The sequence below is a fragment of the Chelonoidis abingdonii genome, chromosome 2 (genome assembly GCF_003597395.2).
Source record: "Chelonoidis abingdonii isolate Lonesome George chromosome 2, CheloAbing_2.0, whole genome shotgun sequence".
Lineage (NCBI taxonomy): Eukaryota > Metazoa > Chordata > Testudines > Testudinidae > Chelonoidis > Chelonoidis abingdonii.
In genome coordinates, this window is record NC_133770.1 from 80,153,215 (window position 1) to 80,176,357 (window position 23,143).

The 23,143-nt window shown below is 43.3% G+C and overlaps 1 protein-coding gene across 10 annotated transcripts in view; it reads left to right on the forward strand.

Annotated features, from left to right (window-relative positions):
* The first annotated feature begins 403 nt into the window (after positions 1-403).
* The window catches only part of CNOT10 (CCR4-NOT transcription complex subunit 10), a 77,370-nt gene continuing 54,630 nt past the window's right edge, over positions 404-23,143 (forward strand). For 3 of the 10 annotated variants that reach the window (XM_032784141.2, XM_032784142.2, XM_032784144.2), the window contains exons 1-8: positions 441-520; positions 7,297-7,519; positions 12,047-12,141; positions 14,588-14,749; positions 15,139-15,289; positions 16,726-16,871; positions 17,815-17,901; positions 18,720-18,803. In XM_032784141.2, the coding sequence (XP_032640032.1) occupies positions 7,318-7,519; positions 12,047-12,141; positions 14,588-14,749; positions 15,139-15,289; positions 16,726-16,871; positions 17,815-17,901; positions 18,720-18,803 (927 nt within the window). In that variant the 5' untranslated portion in view covers positions 441-520; positions 7,297-7,317. Of the gene's footprint in view, positions 521-7,296; positions 7,520-12,046; positions 12,142-14,587; positions 14,750-15,138; positions 15,290-16,725; positions 16,872-17,814; positions 17,902-18,719; positions 18,804-23,143 lie in introns of all 10 variants that reach the window. The other 7 variants (XM_075062485.1, XM_032784143.2, XM_075062487.1 and 4 more) reach the window with 5 other exon arrangements.

Sequence of the window (23,143 nt, forward strand, 5' to 3'; positions counted from 1 at the left end):
TGCCAGTAAATACAATTCTCCCCATAACACTGACGTTCAGTAGTGGGTGACTGTAACTAGGTGAGTGGAATCAAAACATCAAGCCGGGAAGGAAAATCATTCCTGGATTGCGCTGACCAAAGGCGTTTCCATGGACACGGAGAGGGCGGCACCTTGTTTTCTTTTTCAACACCTGCCGATTGGGATGAGCGGACCAGGCAACAGCGCCAGACATTTTACAGCGGAGCTGAACGGCTGGCTTGGTAAGTAGAAGTTAAGGGACACGGGGGTCAATTGGGGTTTCCGGGGAGGCGGCCGGAGCAGAGGTCTTGTCAGGCCTGCAACTCGGCCGGCCAGAGAGGCCAGGCGCAGAGGCAGAGCCCGAGCCCGCGGACCGCCTGAGGGCGGGGCCTCGGGCGGGGCCTCGGGCGGAAGGGGCGGGGCCAGCGGACTAGCCTTCCCGAAGGGGCGGTGTTCACGCGCTGTCCAGGCACAGGTTCTCGCGTGAGGGGAGCGACTATGGCGGCGGACAAGGCGGGCGGTGAGTACGAAAAGGGCCCCGCGGACCCCGGCCTCTGGCTCTGTGTTCGGGGACTGACCCCTCCCAGCGCGGAGATCGCTTCAAAGCCCCGCTGTGGGCCTGTCCCGCGGCCTAGCGGAGGGATATAACCATAGCAGCTTGCTTCGCCACGGGGAGTACGCGGCGTGGTGTTGTGTCCTTCCGCCGGTGGGGGGTGAAGTAGGGCGGGCAGCCACTTCTCCTTGCTGGGCTCCTGCCCCCTCAGTCGCGGGGCAGAGGTTGGGCGCGTGAGGCGCGTTCCCGGCTGGGTGATGTCCCCTCAGTCCCCGCCCCGGCTTCCGGGCTCCACGAGGGAGGCCTCGCGGGTGGGACGGCTGTTGGGGTCGCGCTGCGTCTTGGCTCCTACGCTGGGGTGGGGGGCGCTTGGTCTCTGGCCGCTGGGGGGCACCGCAGTTGCCTGGTTCCCTCTGTTCCCGCTGCCCCTGAGCTGTAGGTGTCTGGCACTGGGGCTGGGGTGGTGGTGCGGGACCCGGGGGCAGGTGCCCGTCTCGGGGATGTCCTGCCTCCGGCAGCGCCCGCGATGAGATGCTGCATCCCGCCCTGCGGACAGTTTCCCCCGCAAGGTGCTCGCTCTGAGCCCCCTGCACCAGGCACGCAGACCCCATGCTTGGAAGAATGGGATTTGATGACCCCGCCATCTCCACTTGCCTGACTACTGGCGTTGCTGCTCATAGGCTATTGTGATAGTGCTTAACCTTTCCAGCCTACTGTGCCCCTTTCAGGAGTCTGATTTGTCTTGTGTACGCCAGTTGTCACCTCACTTAAAAACTACGTATTTTCAGAATCAGACATCAAAATACAACTGTGTCATAGCACTCGGAAAAATTGCTTACTTTCTCATTTTTACCATATCATTATGAAATAAATTGATTGGAATGTAAATATTGTACCTGACATTTCAGTGTGTAGTATATAGAGCAGTATAAACGAGTCATTGTATGAAACTTTAGTTTGCACTGACTTTGCTAGTTCTTTTTATGTAGTCTGCAGTAAATCTAGGCAAATACCTAGATGAGTTGATATACCCCCAGAAGACCTCTGCATACCCCCAAGGATATGTGTACCCCTGATTGAGAATCACTGCCCTCTGTTTAAAAATTTGTCTACAATTTTTGATGCAGTAGTCTCCTACAGACCTGAATTCCCCAGGCTGGTTCCATGGAATGCAGAGAACCGTTAACTCAAAGTTTTACGAAGCATTTCAATAAATATTTACTAAAAAAACCCAAAATCCTGAAAAACACTGAACATCTGATTTTAATTCCGTAAATTAGGGACTGTGGAGTTGGAAGACACTAAAAATGTATTGCTTTGTGAAAGTTTAGTGTGGCCTCTGATCGTGGACTTGTCCTCTGAAATTAAGCGGGCTCAGTCCTGGTCACAGTTTGTATAGGAGACCAAGGACCATCTTCATCCCCACTTAAAAAAAAAAAAGATGCTGCATGAAGTAATACTAGTAAAATTAATTTCTACCCTGCAGTGAGTAAATCAACCCCCATGTGCCCTGGCTCTTCACCTCACCACCAAAAAATTAAGGCCTGATTGACTGTTTTTGCCGCACTGGGCAGGCCCCCTAAATAATACCTATGGTCCCCAGAGTCCAACTAGCTTTGTGTCCCTTCGGCCCGGCAGGATGGGGCTCAGGCAGTGTGGAGGGGGAAATGGCCAAGGTTTTCTTATGCCCTGGTGACTCTGTGCTGCAATGGTCCATTAAACCCCGAGCAGCAAGACCACAGGTTAAAACAATCCTCTGAGTATTGCTTTGTCCTGTATTCAGTGCTGAATTGGCCATCAGGAGCCTCTGAGGATGGGAGGGCAAGTTGCCTCTTTTACTGCACTGGTCCAGAGAGGAATTCCATTGCATGTGTGCATTCTAACATAAAACAAAACAAAATCTTGTGTGTGGGGGATGATAGATGTGTACCAAATTGTGTCTTGTGCATGTGCACCTAGTTGTTTTGTGCATCTTTATAAGGATGTACACTCTCTTCTTAAATAACAGGAGAACTTAAAACTTACAAGAAAAACTTTTAAAGTGAAAGACTTATTTTTGCCTTAATTGAGTTTCCTAGAAAGGAAAATGCTGCTCTATCATATTGATCAAATACAAGTTAGTTATCAATCATGTTATCATAGCGTACATACTATCATGTGCAGTATTTGTCCACAACGGCGTGAGTTATGAGTCGGGCTGTCAAAAACTTTTTCTTAATACAATTTTTCAAAAGAAATTTGGGGTTTTGACTGAATGAAATTTTTAGTGAAAAAGTATTTGCTTTACTTTGAAAATGTTAATATTGTTTTGAGAAACTAAACTCAAAAACAAATGTTTTTATTCAAAATAGCACTGTAATGCCTTATGGGAGTTATAGTTCAGGTGACTTATGTTCCCATTCTCCTCTAGGGACTGTGTTCGCTGTCTGGACTACATCTCCTATGATGCACCATGGCCAGAGACTCTTGTAACGTACCCTCTCCCCTCACCCAGAATGGAGAAAGTGGTGCATCATAGGACATGGAGCCCAGCCCAATATTCATCTGTGGGCTGGGCTCCACTGAAATATTGTGTCCAGTTTTGGGCACCGCATTTCAAGAAGGATGTTGCTCTTCTCTGGACTCTCTCCAGTTTCTCCACAAGAATGATTAAAGGTCTAGAGAACATGACCTATGAAGGAAGGCTGAAAGAATTGGGTTTGTTCAGTTTGGAAAAGAGAAGACTGAGAGGGGACGTGATAGCAGTTTTCAGCTATCTAAAGGTGTCATAAGGAGGAGGGAGTAAAAGCTTTCATCTTAGCCCAGGAATGAACAAGAAGCAATGGGCTAAACTGCAGCAAGGGGTAGGTTTAAGGCCTGGACATTATGGTTAAAAGCAGCTCCTATACCTGTCAGCGGTGGTTAAACACTGGATATAACGCCTAGGAGGTTGTGGAACTCTGCCATCTCTGGAAGATTTTAAGAATAGTAGATAAATGTCTACAGGGATGGTCTAGACAGTATTTGGTCCTGCCATGAGGGGCGAGGCGACGGACTGACCTCGAGACTCCCCTCAACCTGGTCCTTCCATTCCTACTAGATCTATGAAAAGGGAACATAAGGTACACAACTGTGGCTAGCCCCAAATATGAAAACATGGTGAGGGTGGTTATACAAACAGGGGCTGGCACGCCGTGCGCACTCCTCTGGCTGATCACTCTGGCCTGCCTGTTCCTCTGCAAACTCCAACCCAGCATGCACGAGCATTGTCAGTTGACTTCACGCAGGACAGCCCCCAGAGTTAGCACATCCATCGACCGCTGTCCTGACTCCTTCACTCGCGCCCAACCTCTGATCTTCCTGCACCGCCACCTAACCCCCCTGCAACTCCCCGCATCCGACCGACATCCTTTCGTAGCCATCTCTCTGTCCTCACACCCCATTCACTGGCATCTTTCCGTTAATTTGCTAACCCATGCCTTCCTTCGCTGTACTCATCCACTCAGTGGACCCCTGCACTGTGTCCATGGCCTTCTTTATTGCGGCGCTTCACTCCATCGATTTCTCGAGAACAATTTTCGTCTCGCCAGCGTCTTTTTCTTTCCACACCGCTTATCTGAGAAGCTTCCCTGGAGAGGGAGTAAGGCTGAGGCTTGAAAAATTTGCAGCTGCAATGAGGAAGGGAGGAAAGAGAGGACCCAAGAGCAAGTATTAAAAAGATACATTATACAGATACAATGCCTTATACTCTTCACCGGTGAACACACTATGTCACCTGCACAATAGGCACATGGATTCCCCCCTCACTCCCCCCCCCCCGTCCCTGCCTCCCCCTGCTCTCCGTTCCTTGTAACGTGCAAGGCAAGGATTTCTCTTTACAGCAAACAGCCAAAAAACAGCAAACAGTGTGAGGTTGCCGTCTCTGTCCCTAATTAAATTCCTGAATTTTTGCAACCAGGTTACCATGAAACGATATCACTCTCCTGAGGATAACACACGCGAGATAAAGAACAGGAGTTCTTGAAATGTGCACAGCAACACGGGACCATACACAGCTCAGGCTTTGTCACCGCAATGATACCCAGATTACTTGCTAAATGCATGGCGTGGTCAAGTGTCCTACATGGCAGGACGGAATACAGTGCGCCTGCCCAGAAACCTTACTGCAAAGGCTTTTGGGAGTACTCCATGAGAGTTTCATGGAGATGTCCAATGGAGGATTTCCGCTCCAATCCTCCAGACATGTTAACAGACGTTTTCCAGTAACCAGTACTGGGCTGCGAATGCATCCCAAGTCCTCAGGGCAAATTAATCATTAAAAAACGCTTGCTTTTAAACCATGTTTTATATTTACAAAGGTACACTCACCAGAGGTCCCGTCCATGGTTTCATTGTGTGGGATAGTGGCTTGGGAGGGCTGGGAGGGTAATTCTGTCAGGAAGAAAAAAATGCTCCTGGCTGTTGGGGAGAATGAAGTGCTGTGTGCTCTCTGCAAGCTCGTCCTCCTCATCTTCCCCGTCCGCAGAATCCTCAGCGATGGCTGAGATTGCCACCCCCACCTCGGAATCCACGGACAGGGGTGGGGTAGTGGTGGCGGACTCCACTAGAATTGTGTGCAGCTCAGCGTAGAAGCAGCATGTTTTCGGCCCTGCCCTGGACCTTCTGTTTGCTTCTTTGGTTTTCTGGTAGGCTTGTCTGAGCTCCTTAACTTTCACACGGCACTGTACTGAGTCCCTGGTGTGGCCTGTTTGCGTCGTGGCCTTGGGAATTTTTTCAAATGTTTTTTCATTTTGTCTTTTTTTGTAACGGAGTTCTGTTAGCACGGAATCCTCTCCCCATACCGTGATCAGATCCAGTACCTCCCGTGCGGTCCATGCTGGAGCTCTTTTTCGATTCTCAGGAGACTGCATTGTTACTTGTGCTGATGAGCTCTGCGTGGTCACCTGTGCTGGTGAGCTCTCCATGCTGGCCAAACCGGAAATTAAATTCAAAAGTTCACTGGGCTTTTCCTGTCTATATGTGGCCAGTGCATCTGACTTCAGATGGCTTTCCAGAGCGGTCACAACGGTGCACTGTGGGATACCGCCTGGAGGCCAATACCATCGATTTGCGGCCACACTAACCCTAATCCGATATGGTAATACCGATTTTAGCGCTACTCCCCTCGTCGGGGAGGGGTACAGAAATTGGTTTTAAGAGCCCTTTATATCGATATAAAGGGCTTCGTTGTGTGGACAGGTGCAGGGTTAAATCGGTTTAACTCTGCTAAATTGGGTATAAACGTGTAGTGTAGACCAGGCCCTAGACAGTTAAGGAAAGCTGAGGCAACAAACGGATATCTACAAAGGAGTGAATGGTGGCATGGTATGTCAGGGAGTATCCTGAATTTGTACTCTGATTTAGAAAGTGCTTGATAGAGAAAGGTAAGAAGGGCAAAGGGGATAAGGAAGAGCCAGAATTCAAGAACATTAAGAAAACTTTACAGAAAATATACACGTTTTGAAACAAATTAAATAAAATTCCACGTTTTACATTATTTGTTTCAAAAATAAAGCTCTTCCCAGTAGAAATCTTGCTCAGGTTTCTCTAAACTTCTTGTTTAGGGCTTGTCTACATCCGCTGTCAAAGCCCACAAGAGTGGTGTGATTTGTAAACCATTCTAACATATTGTGCTGTAACTGCCCTTTGTGGTTCCTGCTTCAAACACAGTGACGTTAACACGAACTATATACTTGCTAGAACACTCCAGTTGGATCTACCTGGTGCAGTTAGATTGTAGCATGTTAGTGTGCTTTACAAATAACATTCCTCTGGCACATTTTGCTTGCTGTATAGACAAGCCCTTAGTGTTTTGTACTATGCAGACCATCAAGTTGCTCTTTTTCTCTGATGTTACTATTTCGTGATTACAGAGGCTTGTCCCTTAAAATATGCCACAATTTCAACTTTTATTAAGTATCCTAACTGGTTTTAGTAGTGAAGACAAACTGTACAGAAATTTACTATTAGGTTATCTGTGATCCAGCCTTCCATAGAAAGTATTTAAAGCAACTGGGAAACTGATGCTTTTCTGGGATAAGTAGTGTAACAATTGCTTGACCAGTTTTTCCTGTAATTGAAGAATAAACACTATTTTTGGACTGAGTCTCACATGTGGCCAATTCTCCTGCAGATAAATTAAGAAAACAAGATTTTGTAATAGAAACTGGGACAGCCTTAACTAGTATGTGCTTGAGGTGATGCTATAATCAGTGTGTGGGAATGCTTATCCTGCTTAGCAGCTGTTATTAAGAACATTATCCACAGCTGTCTTTTCAGTTCTGATATTAAAAAAATGAATGCATTGTATATGTAAACCCTGGTTCCATGGAAATGCAGATAATCCAGCATTTTTCATGCTGTGAAATGGTGTCCTGATGCTATAAGCTTTTTTTTCACAATTGTGCAATCAATCCCTTGTTCTAAGACATTAAGGAAGCCTCAATTACTGCAGACAATGTGCATCACAGAGAATTCTTATGTGATGGAGCCACCAATCAGATCTGAATCACCAACATTCTGAGGTTTTGTGTTTTCAATTTAACACTTCTCAATTTATTGTTAACTGAAATCACCAAATTGGGTAAACCTTTGCGGGGAATGGTGGCTTTCTGTTCCATGCTACAGGATTTAGGGTCTCCTGCAGCATGGGACCAATTATGACAAGATTTAGTAATCTTGTAAAGATTCTGAATTAGGACCTCTTCTACTTGCTTCATACACAGAAATAACTGGTTTTGTTGGAGATGGAGTCTGTTAACTCTCTAAGTATGAAGGTTTTGGAGAGCTGGGCTCCATTGGCTTTAGAGGATGAGCCACAGCTGCTGGACTATGTCAACAGAGTGGCCCAAGTTTGGGACAAGATATCTTCTATTATTTCTGTGGGCAATGGGGACTTCTTTTGGCAGAGCAAAGAAGAGATGTGGCAGTGGATGCAAACTCATTCTGGTAAGAAACTATTGTCGGCAGTGGAGATTACAAATAGTTTAGACTTGGAGGAGACTGAGAAATTTAATAAAAACCAAGATGAATGGGTAGTTGTACCGTCAGTCCCATCAAAAGAATATGGCTGGAGTTTGAATTGTCAGCAATGGAAAGGAAGGGAAAAGCTGACACAAGGGCTGCCAAGTTCTCAGCTTGTTTTGCCTAGGTGAGTCTTCAGGGAAGCGCACATCTAACGTCATTCCAGAGGAAACTTGGTGTTGTTTAGAAATGCTAAAAGCTGCATTTAAGAACCCCTTGTATTCTGTACATGGCAAATGTCTAAGAGCTAAGTCTTTAGTAGTGTTTTTGTTACTACTTTGAAAAAGAAAAATATTACTTCCTCCAGAAAAGAGCTGAAACAATACAACTCTAAGAGAAATGGATCAGGTTCCCAGAATGCTTCTGTGGAAGATAAATTGCAAAAAGTGAAGCTTAAAGAGTTGTCTGCTTCTTCTTTACCATCAGGTAAATTTTTGGATGAGACTGAAAGCCTTTTGAGAGAGAACTTAAATAGCTGTCCAGCTAGCAAGTAAAAAACTAATAGCCATTTTTTTTTTGGTCAACATAAGTATCAGAAAGTTTCCATCACTTGTCAATGTTAGTGGTATAGCGTACAGACTTCAAGGCTACCCAGTTATGAGTGGAATGATTTATTGGAGAATTGGAAAAAGAGGGATGGTATACTACATTCATACTTACCAGAATGTTCCACAAAAGAGCCCATCTCTGAAGTCTCTTTGTGCCCATCAAGTTGGCCCTCTTCTGAGTGTAAGGTAGTTAAATGTATCAATTTGTAATGACAACTACTTCATAGACAATTACTCTATTAACTAACAACTTCTTTAGGAGAGGATTTAATTTCTGTAAGTATGTTTTAATTGACATGGTATGACAAGATTTGTCTGCAGCTTCCATTTTGTGAGAGTGGATAAGAAACAGTACAGATGTTGTTTAAAGCCTCCCCCTTCCCCCTCCCCCCATTTATTAAATAAATTGTAGGGCCAGCTAAAGGATTTGTTAGATACCTACTTCTGGGTCTAAAATGAGAACTAACAATAAAAAGCCCCAATTTTGGGTGGTTTATATGTTGGAATTCTACTCAACCACTCTGTTACCTGTGTAATGGTTTTTCAACCAAGGTGGCTGTTCTAAAGAAATCAGAAGACTATGCATAGTTCTCTCAGCTATGAACTCCCTTAAGGAAGTATGGAAAAAACATGGCATCTCGAAATGTACGAAGGTGTGACTTGGGAAAAATTAGGATTTTTACGATAGCAATTTATAGCTGTGAATCATCGGGTACTGATGAAGGCTCTTCTATATCTATCTCCTGGATGGAAGAAAGGACAAATACCTGTGTTAGAAATATTATTGGAGAGAAGTGGACCCTCATTTTGGAAATTAATAGACACGGATTTATGTACTTTGGTCACATTAGAGATAGAAATAACCTTGAGAAGATTATTATAGAAGGTATGGTGGAGAGTCCTCATAGTAGGAGATGACCAGCGAGGGAATGGATAGATGGTATATGGCAGATCACTAGATGGCCAGCTGCCGAGTGCTCAAAGTTAGCAATGGATTGTGAAAATTTCCAAAAATTGTGATGTAGTGTACTGATAGTCAGGCATGATGGATTTACTTGTTTCAGGTTTAAGGAGATACGAGTTTAATAATTCACTCCACCCTCTCCCCCTACGTCAGTTTCACTTCGAGGAATTTTCTGGGCTATAACTTCTAACAGTTGGTCTCAGCTCAATGGTTAACTTTTTTTTTTTTATTATTTTTGAATATTTGGCTAAATCTATTTCTGAGTTAAGCAGCGGAGGGGGATGAAAGGAACTTTTTATATTTGACTATTTTGTATGTACTCTAGTCATTTAACTAAATATACTGGGTGCAAATTTTGCATTGAGTTTGAGGGAGGGGAAAATAGTTAACTATTTTGAACTGTTAATAATGAAAGATCAATATTTGCACAGTTTCAAATAGGTATCTCTTAATGTGTTTCAAACCAGTTAATGGTTATACTGCACATGTATAGCAGATAGTAATTTGTAACATAAATACTCTGGGGTAACTTGGTTCTTTTTATTCCCTAGTGTTGTGGAGGGCCACAGCTTTGGATAGTTCCCTGCCCACATTGCCCAACCATGAGATCTAAAGGAGGAATCAGAGCCATTAAGGGTACATCTACGCTGCAATTAAAAATCCACGGCTGGCCCCTGCCAGCTGGCTCTGGCTGGCAGGGCTCGGGCTGTGGGGCTGTTTAATTCCAGTGTAGACTTTTGTGCTCAGGTTGGAGAAGGAGCCCACAGTCCAGCCTACCTCATAGGTAGAACACAGTAGAGTTCTGTAGCAATCCTTATGTGTTCCAGTAACTGCTGAGCACCACCTGCAAAGTGCTGAGTGAGCCCAACTCCAGTTGAAGTCAATGTGAATTAAGGTTACTCAGTACCTTTCAGGAGTTCGGGTTCTTATGCTTTGAAAATCTTGGCATTAGATTAGTGTAACTTTTTTGCGTTAATTGTTAATGTAAATATGGAATATTAAAAATTTGAAGGTACTTTTTTTTTCAGGCCTGAGTTGGCATGCATTATGACTTATTTCCAGGTACGAAAGGAGATGTGTTACTATCTTTTTGTCTTCAAGCTTAACCAATAAGTGGCTTATCATGTGTCACTTAATTTCCTAATGTAAAATTTTACAAACAAGACTTCTGAAGTGTAGATGTCCATAGCTGCTGTTGTCTATTTATTTTTCTCATAATTATGGGAATGGGCAATGGCAGATGCTTAAGATATGGCATTGATGAAATGATAGATCAGTGGTCTCCAACCTTCTCATGCACAAGATCACTTTTTGAATTTAAGATCAACCCAGGATCTACCCTGCCACTTCCCTGAGGAATGGGACTTCGGGCTAAGCCCGGGACTGGGAGTTAGGGTGCAGGAGTGAGCAAGCTTGGGGTGCAAGCTTTGGGAGGGAATTTAGGTGCAGGGGTCATATGGTCATACTGCATCTAATCTCATAGAATCCACTGGACACTTCATGAGTTTTACTTTTTATTAGTGTCATTTGTGGTTTATAGATCCAAAGTCCTTCAGGCATTGTCACAAATCAGTGTAACATGCTCATCTGTGGAGTGTGCATTGGCTGAGCCTGGGGCAAGGGGTTGGGGTGTGGGCTCTGGGAGGGAGTTTGAGTTCAGAAGGGGGCTCTAGGCTGGGGAAGAGGGTTGGAGTGCAGGACGGGGTGAGTTGCAGGCTCTGGCTGGGAGGCACTTACCACAGGCGGCTCGATTGGCAATGCAGTGGGTCTTGGGCAGGCTCCCTGCCTGCCTCAGCCCCACGCCGCTGCTAGAAGTGGCTGGCTGCTGGCACATCTCTGTGGCCCATGGGTGGGAGGGGGGCAGCGGGTCTCCGTATGCTGCCTGTGCCCACAATTGCTGCTCATGCAGCTCCCATTGTCCAGTTCCTGGCCAATAGGAGCTGTGGGGACTGCTGGGGGTGGGGGCAGCACATGGACCCACCTCTTCATCTCCCCCACCAGAGGTCACAGAGACGTGCCAGCAGCCAGCTGCTTCTGGAAGCGGTGTGGGGCCAGAAAAGGCAGGCAGCCTGCCAGACCCCTGCTGCACCACTGGACTTTTAGAGGCCCGGAGATCACGATTGACTGGCAGAGGCTCCAGGATTGACCAGTCTATCGCGATGGATAGGTTGGTGACCGCTGTGATAGATGGTACTGTGTAATTTACAGATAAAAGCATAAGGTTAGATAACTAAGGATAATTAGATCAATGTTTTAGTGTCTAGTGAGAGGAAGAAAACAGTAGATTTATACAGTTCCCCATGCGCAATAAAATGACAAAAAATAAATTAGAGTAAAACTGAAACAGCGAAACATGAGAAATAGGAAAAACTTCAAGGTGAAAAAACATAGTGGTTCATATCATTTTGTGGGTTTCAAGATTATATATGTGGTATCTGTGCAGTGTGCATCTTTTTAATATAATGCTGCTAGACAAACTTATTTCAGTAATATCCTAGTAATAGTTTTTGCCAGCTATTTTCTGTGAATATAAAAATCCCATTCTTTTAAGAGTAAAATCTAAAATGCATCCTTTTATGTATGAGTTTACAGCTCTTAGTTACTCAGTTTAAGATACACTGTAAAAATGAATCAGTCGTGATGTGATGTCTGTACATTATAAGTAACTTAGCAAGGGAAGGTTATTGTTCCAATTTTCAGCAGAGGAATTCTAGCTTTCAAGGGTGACGTTTTCATTCCCAAGTTATTGTGCTATCAGTTCAGAGTTAAATTTAGCTTTTTACAGTGTTGCTATCATTGCTTAAGGTGCTTTGGGTATAAGTAAGAAGATCTTGAGGGAAAGGCATGGAATGTGTAATGGAAGAAATGGAGTTATGTTTATTAACCTTAGTTGCGAATATGATAACTAATGTATTCTATACTCTTCTGTTTATTTTTCAGATCAGGGAACTGAGAAACATGAAGGAGCAGTTACTTCCTCTGGGATTACTGATCAGGAAAAGGAGCTGTCAAGTAGTGCATTACAAGCTTTTATTGTAAGAAAAGGCTTAAACTTAAACTTCTGTTAAATTATTTAAACGATCACCTAGTAACCAATTTGTTCCTTTTTTTTTCTTTTAAGAGTAATAGTAAATGTATCAACAACATAAATTCAGTTTAAATTACTAGCAGACTTCACTGTAATATAGTAACATGTCCACTTTGATTAATCAAAGATATCTGATATAATGTGAGAAGACATTATATTTAGGGCTCTTGAATGTAGGGCAACCAGAAACACAACCAAATCTTTCTCTTGGTTCCCAGAGCTCAGTCACTATCAATGCTATATGATTGGTGAGAATTGGCTAAAATAAGCATACAGCTATTTTGTGACAGTTCTGTCAACTGTGTGTGCACTCACTGAAGAAAAATTTCCATAATTTTAGCTAGCAATCTGTAGACTCCAAAATATTTAAAAAAAGCAAAGTTCCTTTATCATTTTGGATGTCCTGCTGAATAATACCTTTTGTAGTAAGGTGACCTGAACACTATACAACATTTTAATGTCCACATAAATGACTTACACATGGTAATTTGGTAACTTGTGTTCAATACCTCTTCCTATACTTCCTGGAAGCTTTTGTTTGTATGTTTAGTAATGTAAAGACTCAGGCTGCAAGCTTTTTAATTCTATTTACCTCTTCATATTTCATTCATGTTTTATATTCTGTAGCTTATGGCTGTTCGAGGTATGTTTCCTTTTCTTTGTTTTTCTTTGTAATTACTTTTTTCTAAGTGGAATTTCATAAAACAGTGTTCTTCTGCTATATATAGTTTATCCCAATCATTTGAATTTGTTGTATTGCTCCTTTTAGATATCCATCCTCCTTTTCCATTTTATAGATCATATGCCAATATTGCTTATACAATATTGTTATATAAAATGAACAAAATTGTCCTAATATAGGCTCTAGTGGCATTTTGATTACCACCCTCTCATTTCTCAAGTGATTCCACATTCTGTTGTCCTATCTTAGGCATCCTTCACTTTTTTTTCCTGTTTGGATAGTGGGAAATGATTTTTTGAGCTAATTTAAAATTATTCAAACCAGTTTTGAATGACCTACTGCTACCTTTGTTATTGGTTCTAATATGGACCCAGCCCACTTTGCTTATGCACTCATGATATAATGTGTCTATACCTAGAAGGCTTTTAACATATCATGTCCTAAGGAGGTGACAAGAAGACAGAAGCACATCTACATGTCCAGTTGTCAGTATTGCTTAGTGTTAAGTTGCCCATAAGTATCCTTGTCAAATGTTTTTGTCATTTTCCCTTACTGGCAGAGCTCCCTGACAAGAGGATGCTGAGAGAGGAGCCCAGAGGTGCTCAGTGTAGTAGGATCAGCAGAAGGGAAAAGAGTAATATCTTGTGTAATATCTTGCTAAGAAGAGCTCAGGGAGACCCAAGAGAACAATGTTGGACTTGGAGTGTATCAAATGTTGGCAGAACAGGGAAGGAACCTGCAAGCCAGTCAAGTTAGATAGGAATTAGTTTCTGGATGAAGAGAGGAGAGGAACTTGAGGCCAGAGACGATTACCACTCCTGTATAGGACTTAAGGGTGGAACAGGAGGAGGGATTGGGTTCCCCTACACCTCCTGCTGAAATTTTGTGCTACCCAGGGGAGAGGGCAATTGACTACTGTGAAACCCTGTTGCCTAAGAAAGGAATTACTTGAACCTGGGAGGCCAAAGATAGTTTTGCTGTGTCATAATAAACCAGACTCCAAGTGGAGACTTACTCGAAACACATGGGTATGTGCAAGTCAGAGGAGAAACTGAGGCCTTGATGACCAGTTGCTGGAATGCACCAACCCTGTTGCACATGCCCTCAAAGAAGTTGTAAAAGTAGTTTATTTAAAGCTGGATTATTAAAGTTGGTAGACTTCAAACTTCACCTGCATTTTTTTATGTTTGTTTGCATAGGCTAAAACTTTTTAATGTGTTCCTCACTCAGACGCCTCAGTGTTTTTTCCCCTCAGAGTTACAGCCTAATATTTTATAAGCAACTCTACAATAACAAAAAAGTGTGCTCATGACTGGAGAGGGGATTGTGAAAATTCAGTAAAGAAAACAGGTTTTAGTTTCAAGATTCCATAGGGCTAATATAAACAAGGACGAATAAATTAGAAATTTCCCTTTCAAATAATTTTAGGATTCTGCCATTTCAACTCTCCTTTCACAGATTTCTTTCAATTTCTTTGAATCTTGTGCTCAATTTTTAGACTTGTTTCCCATATTAATCAGTCTCTGATTACAGCACATCTTTAGTTACACCTTTAGTTATGTTTTGTGTTTCAGCTCAGCAGGAAACAATTGTCTTTATAGGTGTGTAAAGAGTGGAAATACAACTTTTTATATTGAGTTACTAACATGTTGATTTAAACCTTATTTTTTCCTAATGCATATTGTTGGTGTGTGTGTGCGCCCACTTCCAGGCTGAGAATTATGATGCTTGTCTGCAACATCTCAGCAGCTTGCAAGAAATAAACAAAGATGACTACAAAATAACTTTGAATACAGCTGTTGCAGAGTTCTGTAAAAGTAACCAGACTACAACCGACAACTTGAAACAAACACTTAATCAACTGAAGAATCAGGTAATGGAAGAATAGTGAGTAGCTTTTTGAATTCAAGTACCATCTTCCTCTTGCATCATGGTTGGGCCCTCTACTGGTTGAGGGAATAGGAAATCATTTGTGAAGTTATTAGATAGAATAGTTTCTTGGTTATGAAAGTAATTTTATTTTCTGTTTTTAATTTAATTATTTTTGTAAATGCTTCATTTATATCTATACTTATCATTAATACCACATAAGAGTTTATTAGCTATAAGTAGCAGGTGAACTTTTTTTCTTTATCCTCATACATGGATCAGTCTATAGCTTTTAAGTATTGTTTCCAAATATTGGACACCCTTCCCCTTCTGCCCTCACGCCCACCCCCACAGTGAATATAGGAAAGCTGAATAAAACAATTTTTTTTGTAGGTTCATTCAGCTGTTGAAGAAATGGATGGCTTAGATGATGTTGAAAACAGCATGCTTTACTACAATCAGGCGGTTATTCTGTATCATCTGCGTCAGTACACTGAAGCAATATCTGTTGGAGAGAAGCTTTACCAGTTTATAGAACCTTTTGGTATGTTGATAGGAAGGCAAAGTTATTTCTTATTTTTGTTCTCTCTGATTTAATGGCTGCAGACTGTTAAATTGTTTCTTGACCTAAAGCTTCTTGGTAATTCTTCTGATTAAGTTACGTGTGTGTGTATTATAAAAATATGAATGATCTACATTAGCAATTGATAGATACACAGTAGCTGAGATTTAGAAATAAATGTGCTGTATGTGTATATCAAGAGTAGCATGATTCAAACATGGGGACTATGTCTTAAGATAGCAGTAGAACATAAAAATATGTTGAATATAAAATGGATGTTAAGGGATTGACTTCTTTCCGAAGATGTGCGTGCAAATACCACGATTATACATGCAAAATCTTACATATGAATGAACAAATGGGCAGTTAGGCATACAACTAGATATTTGTGTGTGTGTGCAGGTGCGCACCAATCTATGTGGGCACACAAGCTGTGAGGAATTGCGATAACCAGACGTGCCAAACCCACGAAAAAAACACAGAAATTGGGCTTGTTTTTGGCTTAATTGGCTTGTGAGTTGCTTGTTGTCTAGTTTATGGCTTGTAGCTTGTTGCTTCTCTTTTGATTGGCTCCCTGAAAGCAGGGGCAAGGGGGGTAGAATGTCAGGGGTGCGCAGCAGGCCCACCACAGTCCCAGACTGCACACTAGGGGGATCTAGTAACATAGAGTGTTGGGGTTCTTAGGGATTGGCTTGTTTTGGCCTTGTTTTGAAATTGGATCATCTTGATTTTTGGTTTATTGTGAAAGTCAGGGTGCTTATTTACTGCATGAAAGTTGGCAACTGTGGCGATAACTTGTATGTAATTGTATGCACCCACCTTTGAAAATTAAGTCCCCCATAACTGTAAACAGTGGCCCTCTGTGTAGTGGAATGGTTCTGGGCTTGTCTGATAAGGTTTATAAATCTTGCTGAAGTGTTAAGGTTGTTTGCTGAGGCCTGCTCTTGTCAGGGGTGGGGAGTGTGTGTGTGTGTGTTTATGCCAACTATCATACTGATATATGATATCATACATGAACTTAGGGTTCAGTCTCAAAGACATCCATGCAGAAATACTTAGGCTTGTGTAGAGTCCTACTGACTTTGATGGGATTCCATGTAGCCATGCAGGTCTGTCCACATTGATCCCTTTAGGGGATTGGTTCTCCAGTGCTTATCCGTTAGACCAACTTTCAAAATTCATTTTTTTTAAGAGGAAATGTTTCTCAATTTTATATGCTTTAATGTTGACAGGTCAACATTTTCAATGTTTGTAGGTTTGTTCATCAGGATCAGCGTATGTAGTGCATTCAAATTACTTTTGGAGCACTTCATGACAGTGCTTTATGGCTAAGGTGGGGGTGTTTTCACAGTTGTGTGTTGATGGGAGCTACATATGAAAACTATAATATTTCTTTCTCCTTTCTTTGTCTGATGTAGAAGAGAAGTTTGCCCAGGCTGTGTGCTTCCTGCTTGTAGACTTGTATCTACTAACTTACCAGGCTGAGAGAGCCTTGCATCTGCTTTCTGTTTTGGAAAAAATGATTTTTCAGGGAAACAATAACAAAAATGGAAAAAATAATGAGGTGAGTGTGTTTCATAGGACCTTATTAAAAAAACAACTACTCTTGGATGTATTCACAGCAATATGCTTTGGGCTAATCCAAAAATAATCAATTGCTTTTTCAAATAGTTTACATTTTAAAAACTATATGTTAGAATGGTTTTAATCTTAGACTGCCACTGGTCACTTCGGTAATTCTGTTTAATTGCATGTGGCATGTATATATTTCCCTATATCCCACTACAAACTGAGTCTACTACTGGCAAAGGATTGAGAGGTGTTTCTTATTGTCCAATTTTTTTGTATTATTGGGACAGTTATAGGCTTTAGGGTCAAATATTTCCACTTTGTCTCCCTGGCTGACAGCTCCGAGCTGTAACCAAGAAGCTGTTGCTTTGGACTGCAGTTCCTTTGACTCTGAGCCAGGGAAGTAACTAGTAGGTCAGAGAGGAATTGCCTCTGCTTGTTGAGGTATCAGAGGAGTCCTTGAGTATATGAGACAGATGTTCACTGTCACTAGTGGGTGAAATCTGCTTCAGTTGGCACTGAAATTCTGCTATTAAGATGTACCTTTTTTTGAGTAAGAAGTGGATTGAGGTTAGACAGGGATCTAACTGAATATAGAACACTTCTTTGATATGTTAAAGGAAACTAATCATGTCTATCTTTAGTGTACAGTAACTTTACTGAAGAGTCTGAAGGAGAATAGAAAGTCACTTGACATGAAAACCTAGTTTTCAGAAGCTAACGATGTATAGATAAAATGTCCTTGGCTTCCTTATGTGTTAGGTGGTTTTTTAGAATTCACTAAGTGCCAAAACAGGATGTGATGATATTAGCTATGACTGAGTTTTTTTTTCTCTTTTGGACATTGATTTTCCCCTCTGATATTAGACCTAAGAAGAATAAACCTGTTCACTGGATTAAAGATGAAATCATATTTTCTCCTTTTAATTTGTGTTCAGATAGGTAATAACACAAATAAGGAGTCATCTAATCATAGAGCTGAAAGTGGAGCTTTAATAGAAGCTGCAAAATCTAAGATACATCAGGTAGGAAACTCTTTGGTGTCCAGAATTAGATATTTGTATGCAATTTGAAATGGATGATGTTCTCATTTATCTTTATTAAAAAGAGGTATTGCATACTATGAATCTAGTTAATCTTTAAAAATCAGTTTAAAAGAAGTTTCGAATACTACACCTGCTTCTGAATTCCGTTGTCTGTGTGTAAAACACCCCCCCCCCCAGCCCCCAACGTCTTATTTTAATTTCTCCCCTGTCTCTGTAAGATCTACATAAGTGAGGGAAGTTGACTAAAGAACAAAGGGGCAGAACTTCAAATGGTGTTTGTTTTTGTTGTATCTCCATTGAGATCAATAGAGTTACGACAGCTTGTACCACAGTGGAATTATGACAGTTTACACCAACTGAGGATCTGCCCCAGAGTACTATTGATATTTATTTTTCAGTTTTCTTTTTCTGCATTTTTCTCTGATCTTTCAATTAATGAAGTTACTTATCACAATAGTAACAAATTGTATTGCAGAGATTTTTTTAAAGTTTTAAGTTTTGGAACTTGTTACTCATCCATCATACTGAATCTCTTTTACAATCCATTTTACAGGGTTTTGGAAGAATTATTTTGTTAGAAGCCTGTAATTGAATTTTGTCTTTATATTCTGAAGAGTAGTTTTATTTTTTAGACAGTTTTTTTTTTTAAAGTTTTTCTTAATGTATAGGAGTAAATATTGTGTAGTAAACTTGGGCATGTTGCATTTTACAGTTTACATCAAACTGCATAATTTACTAGTGTTTTAAAATGTTAATTTTTAAAATTATACTAATGAATTTTTTTTTTAATTTAACAGTATAAAGTGAGAGCCTATATCCAGATGAAGTCTCTAAAAGCATGCAAAAGGGAGATTAAGTCCGTTATGAATACAGCTGGAAACGTAAGCTTTTTTTTTTTTAAGCATATTCTGTTTGCAGTCTAGGTCAATGCTCTGTCCTAAAACTAAACTTGTTAACTTTATTTCTGTTATAAAGTTTGAGACTCGGGGGAAGTGTCTGAAATACACCTCTACCCTGTTATAACGCTGTCCTCAGGAGCCAAAAACTGTTACCACGTTATAGGTGAAACCGCATTATATTGAACTTGCTTTGATCCACTGGAGTGCGCAGCCTCCCCCCCCTTCCCCACCAAGCACTGCTTTACTGTTATATCTGAATTCGTGTTATATCGGGGTAGAGGTGTAGAAAGAACTTTTAGCATTAGCCTTGTTTATAATTTACTTTTGTATAATTGCAACTTGTTATTATGGAATTATTATTTGGATTGGCTGATTTTATGTGCTCAGAAAAATCACGCTTAAGGTTTTTATTAATTTAAGATATAAAAGTTTTAAAAAATGAGGCACTATATAAATGAACTCTAAAGCATAGATTATAATAACCTTGGTCAAAGAGTAAGCGACTCCCAACTAAATGTAAATTTCTCTAGAAAAGTTATGGAAGTCTAATCTCTAGTTTATTCACTGACCTAGAATGAGTTTTCCTGTTCATTGATAGGATTAAATTACTCTATAGTTGGTCAGTAAGAAAAATAATTTGAGGATACTAAAATCTTGCTTCAGTTGAAGCTTTTCAGATCCTTTTGTTTTGCTGGAGGCAGTATGTCCAATATAGCTCACTTTTGCAGAGCTGGAAGAAGACACCATTCTAGTGCATTCTTACCATGTGAAGAAAATAAGAATGTTACAGAACAGTTGGTATCTGTGTGTTGTATTTTTCAATTTTTTTTTTAAGCAGTTACAAAAACATTTAGTTAGAAGTTAAGGTGAATTGTCATTGATAGCTATGTGAGTTCTAGGAAGAGGAAAAATGTTAACCATACGTCTGAGGAACAAGTTTTGCTGCATTAAAATAAACATTCTTCTTTGAATGCTTGCTCATATCCATTCCAGTTAGGTGTGCGCGTGCCGCATGCACGTTCATTGGAAGATTTTTATCCTAGCAACACTCGGTGGGTCGGCTGGGTGCCCCCTGGACTGGCGCCTCCATGGCTCCGGATATATACCCCTGCTGACCCAAGCGCCCCTCAGTTCCTTCTTACCGCCCATGTCGGTCGTTGGAACAGTGGAGCGTGGCTTAGCTGATCTCCACCTCTCTAGCTGCTCATAGTTTTCTCGTTATTTTCTTTAACATAGTGTATATAGTTAAGAGTGGTTTGGGGATTAGCCCCTTCCCCTCACCCGGTGCTGAGGCCCATGCTCGGTTCACTGGCTTTCAAACCGTGCTCAACCTGTCACAAACTGATGCCTACAGGAGATCCTCACGACTCCTGCCTTAAGTGCCTCGGAGAATCCCACCTTTCAGATAAGTGCCGCACTTGCAAGGCCTTCAAGCCGCGGACCAAAAAGGAGCAGGACTTTCGTCTCAGATAGCTTCTGATGGAGGCAGCTCTTACTCCTCCACCATCAGCACTGAGCGCTGGACAGTCCACACTGGGGAGAAGTGCATCTTCAGCACCAAAGCGCACTGATACTGCTGAGGCCCCTCGGCACCAACCGTCGCCGGCCCAGATGTCTGCTCGGCACCGCTCCCTCTCCCCGCGGGTAAAAAAAACATAAGACTCCTGTGGCTTCTGTGTCCACGCCACAGTCGGAGCACCCGGGACCAACAACTGCCGTGGCACCGACAACTTCAGCACTGTCAATTCTGGTCCCGCAAAAACCGTCGAATCCGGTGCGTGACAGCTCCCCGGCACGCACTGTGGTTGAGCTTACTATTCCCTCCAAGCCGGAGACGTTCTCTACGGCAAGGGAACTGATTGCACTGACGGAGTCTGCGCTGCTTCAACCCCCAGCACCGCCGGTGTGGGTTATACAGTCCATAGGCAAGCCTTCCCTACTGAGACCATCCTCCATTGGCACCACTGAGAGGCACCGATCACGACTGCGGTCCCACCGGCGTTCTCGGTCCCATCGCCGATCCTGGTCCTGACGCCGCTCGCAGTCTCGGTACCGTTCTCCATCTCGATACTGGTCGCACTCGCGGCACCATTCAAGACCCCGTTCGCAGGCCCAGTACTCTCTGTACCGATCAAGCTCACGGCACCGCACCTCTCGCAGCCGCTCCTGGCGTCGAGTTTCGGGTCTGGTCAACTCCCGGCACCATTCCAATTGCAGGTCCCGGGTCTCGTCCCGCAGTACCATTATAGCATCCAGTACCGCTCTCCTGCACGCGTACAGACAGACTACCCAGGGATGAGACCATGTCTCATGGGTTTTCAGCTCCTCTTGGCCATCTTCATGCATCTATGTCCCATCCCATGCGGACAGTCTTTATGCACGGACTGTGACTTAGATGTCCCCAGCTAGTCTCCAGGACCCAGGCCCAAAGACCAAGGACTCATCAAGTGGTCTTCTGGATGCCTTGGGCATATCACCAACCAGGTGGACCTCCAGTGCCATCAGCTCCGTACCGTCGGAGCCACGGGTGCTGGAGGCTACTGGTTAGCTGCCCCCCTCTGCAGCTATAGAGACACTCCATTAGGGCACCAGACCATCCGGTCCCACGAGCCGGACGTCGCCCAAGTCCACGAGACCATGGGGACCTGAGTATCCCTGGCCCTTTCGCCTCTCCTCTTCACAGATGAAGCGGTGGCGGGGACATCTCCTCGGCCTCCTCAATTGGACCTCAGGTCACATCAGATCCTGAGACGGGTGCCCGAATATGAACCTCCAGTGGAGGAGTTCCGGAGATCGAGATAACTGTGGTAGATATTTTGTCGGCTTACGCTCCCACAAGGGTGGCCTTACCATTTTATTCGAAAGATCCAAGCAAGGCTGATAACCATCTGCAGTCTCCAGCATCTATTCCGCCCACGGCTAGGGGCAGTTGCGAGGAATCAATGGTGCCCTCTAAAGGGGTACTAGTACTTGTATGTACACCCTGCTCCCTCTTGTCCAATTGGTTAAGAAAGGGAGCGCCATGGCCAGCACCCGCTGCCCCAAAAGAAAGGAGGCTAGGCGCAGGACTTATGGAGTAAAATCTACCTGCGGGGGCCTCCAGCTCAGGGGCAAACCAAACAAGCCTGCTTAGCCGCTAAACTGTAACACCTGGGCAGCGGTTGAAAATTCACAGAGCTACGTCCCCCATACTCCGCATCAAAGATTTGTGGCCTTTTGGAGGAGAAGAAGGTGGCGAGAACTTCTCTCAGGCCTCGTTAGACGCAGCCAACTCCGCGGCCAGAATCGGCTTGCAGAATACCATGAGGCAAATTTCATGGCTTCAGGTGTCAGGCCTTCCACCTGAATTGCATCATTGCTACGATAGACGACTTGCCCTTCAAGGTCAGGGCCTATTTTCGGAAAAGACTGACCTAGGTGCAAGAGTCTGAAGACAATAGGGTGATCATGCGCTCGCTCTGGGATGCACCCCAGACTCAGCGCAGACCCTTCCGCCCCAGCCTCAGTGCCTTACTTCCCGCTAGACAGCGGCAGGACTTCGGCAGGAGGTGCGAGACAACAATCACCAAAAAATGGAACAGCAAAAAAAGAAACCAAAAAATCCCCCCCCTTAGACGGCAGTCGGACCCAAGGGGCCAGAATCACGCCTGCCAACATCCCGTGGACCTAAACAAAACTTTTTTGAAGGCACCGCCTGAGGCGACGTACCAGTTGTTCGACAGAATCCTTCGCTCCTTTTGCACCGGCCTCTCTCTTCCTCCCTGCGTGGACCAACGAGGCTTCAGATCGTTGCGGTCTTATGCATGGTAGCAATTGGATACGCCTCAGGGACCCGCTTTCACGAGCAAATCCTCTTGCGGAGGTTACGGTCCCTCCTTGCCATGGGAGCTATAGAGAGGTACCTGGAGCTGGGGGCAAAAGTGTTCTACCCCAAATTTCCTAATCCCCAAGGCAAAGGGAGATCTAAACCAATTCTAGGTCTGCGGGGACTCAAGTTCTTGATAGTGGAAGTTCCACATGGTATCCCTGGACCATCATCTTCTTCCTTGATCCTGGACTGGTATGCACCCTCGATATGAAGGAATCGTATTCACTTGCCATTTAATCGCTCCGTGCGATGGACGCTCAGGTTTGGCAACCGTCAACATTTCCAATTTACGGCCTTCTGTTTGGCTCTCACAGCACCCAAGTGTTCACAAACTGTATGGCCATAGTCGCTGCTCCCTCGTCGTTGACGCATACACGTCTCTGTATCTCGAGCGATGGCTCATTCGGGGCCTCTGAGACCCAAGTAATGCTCGCATGTGGGTACGTCAAGGACC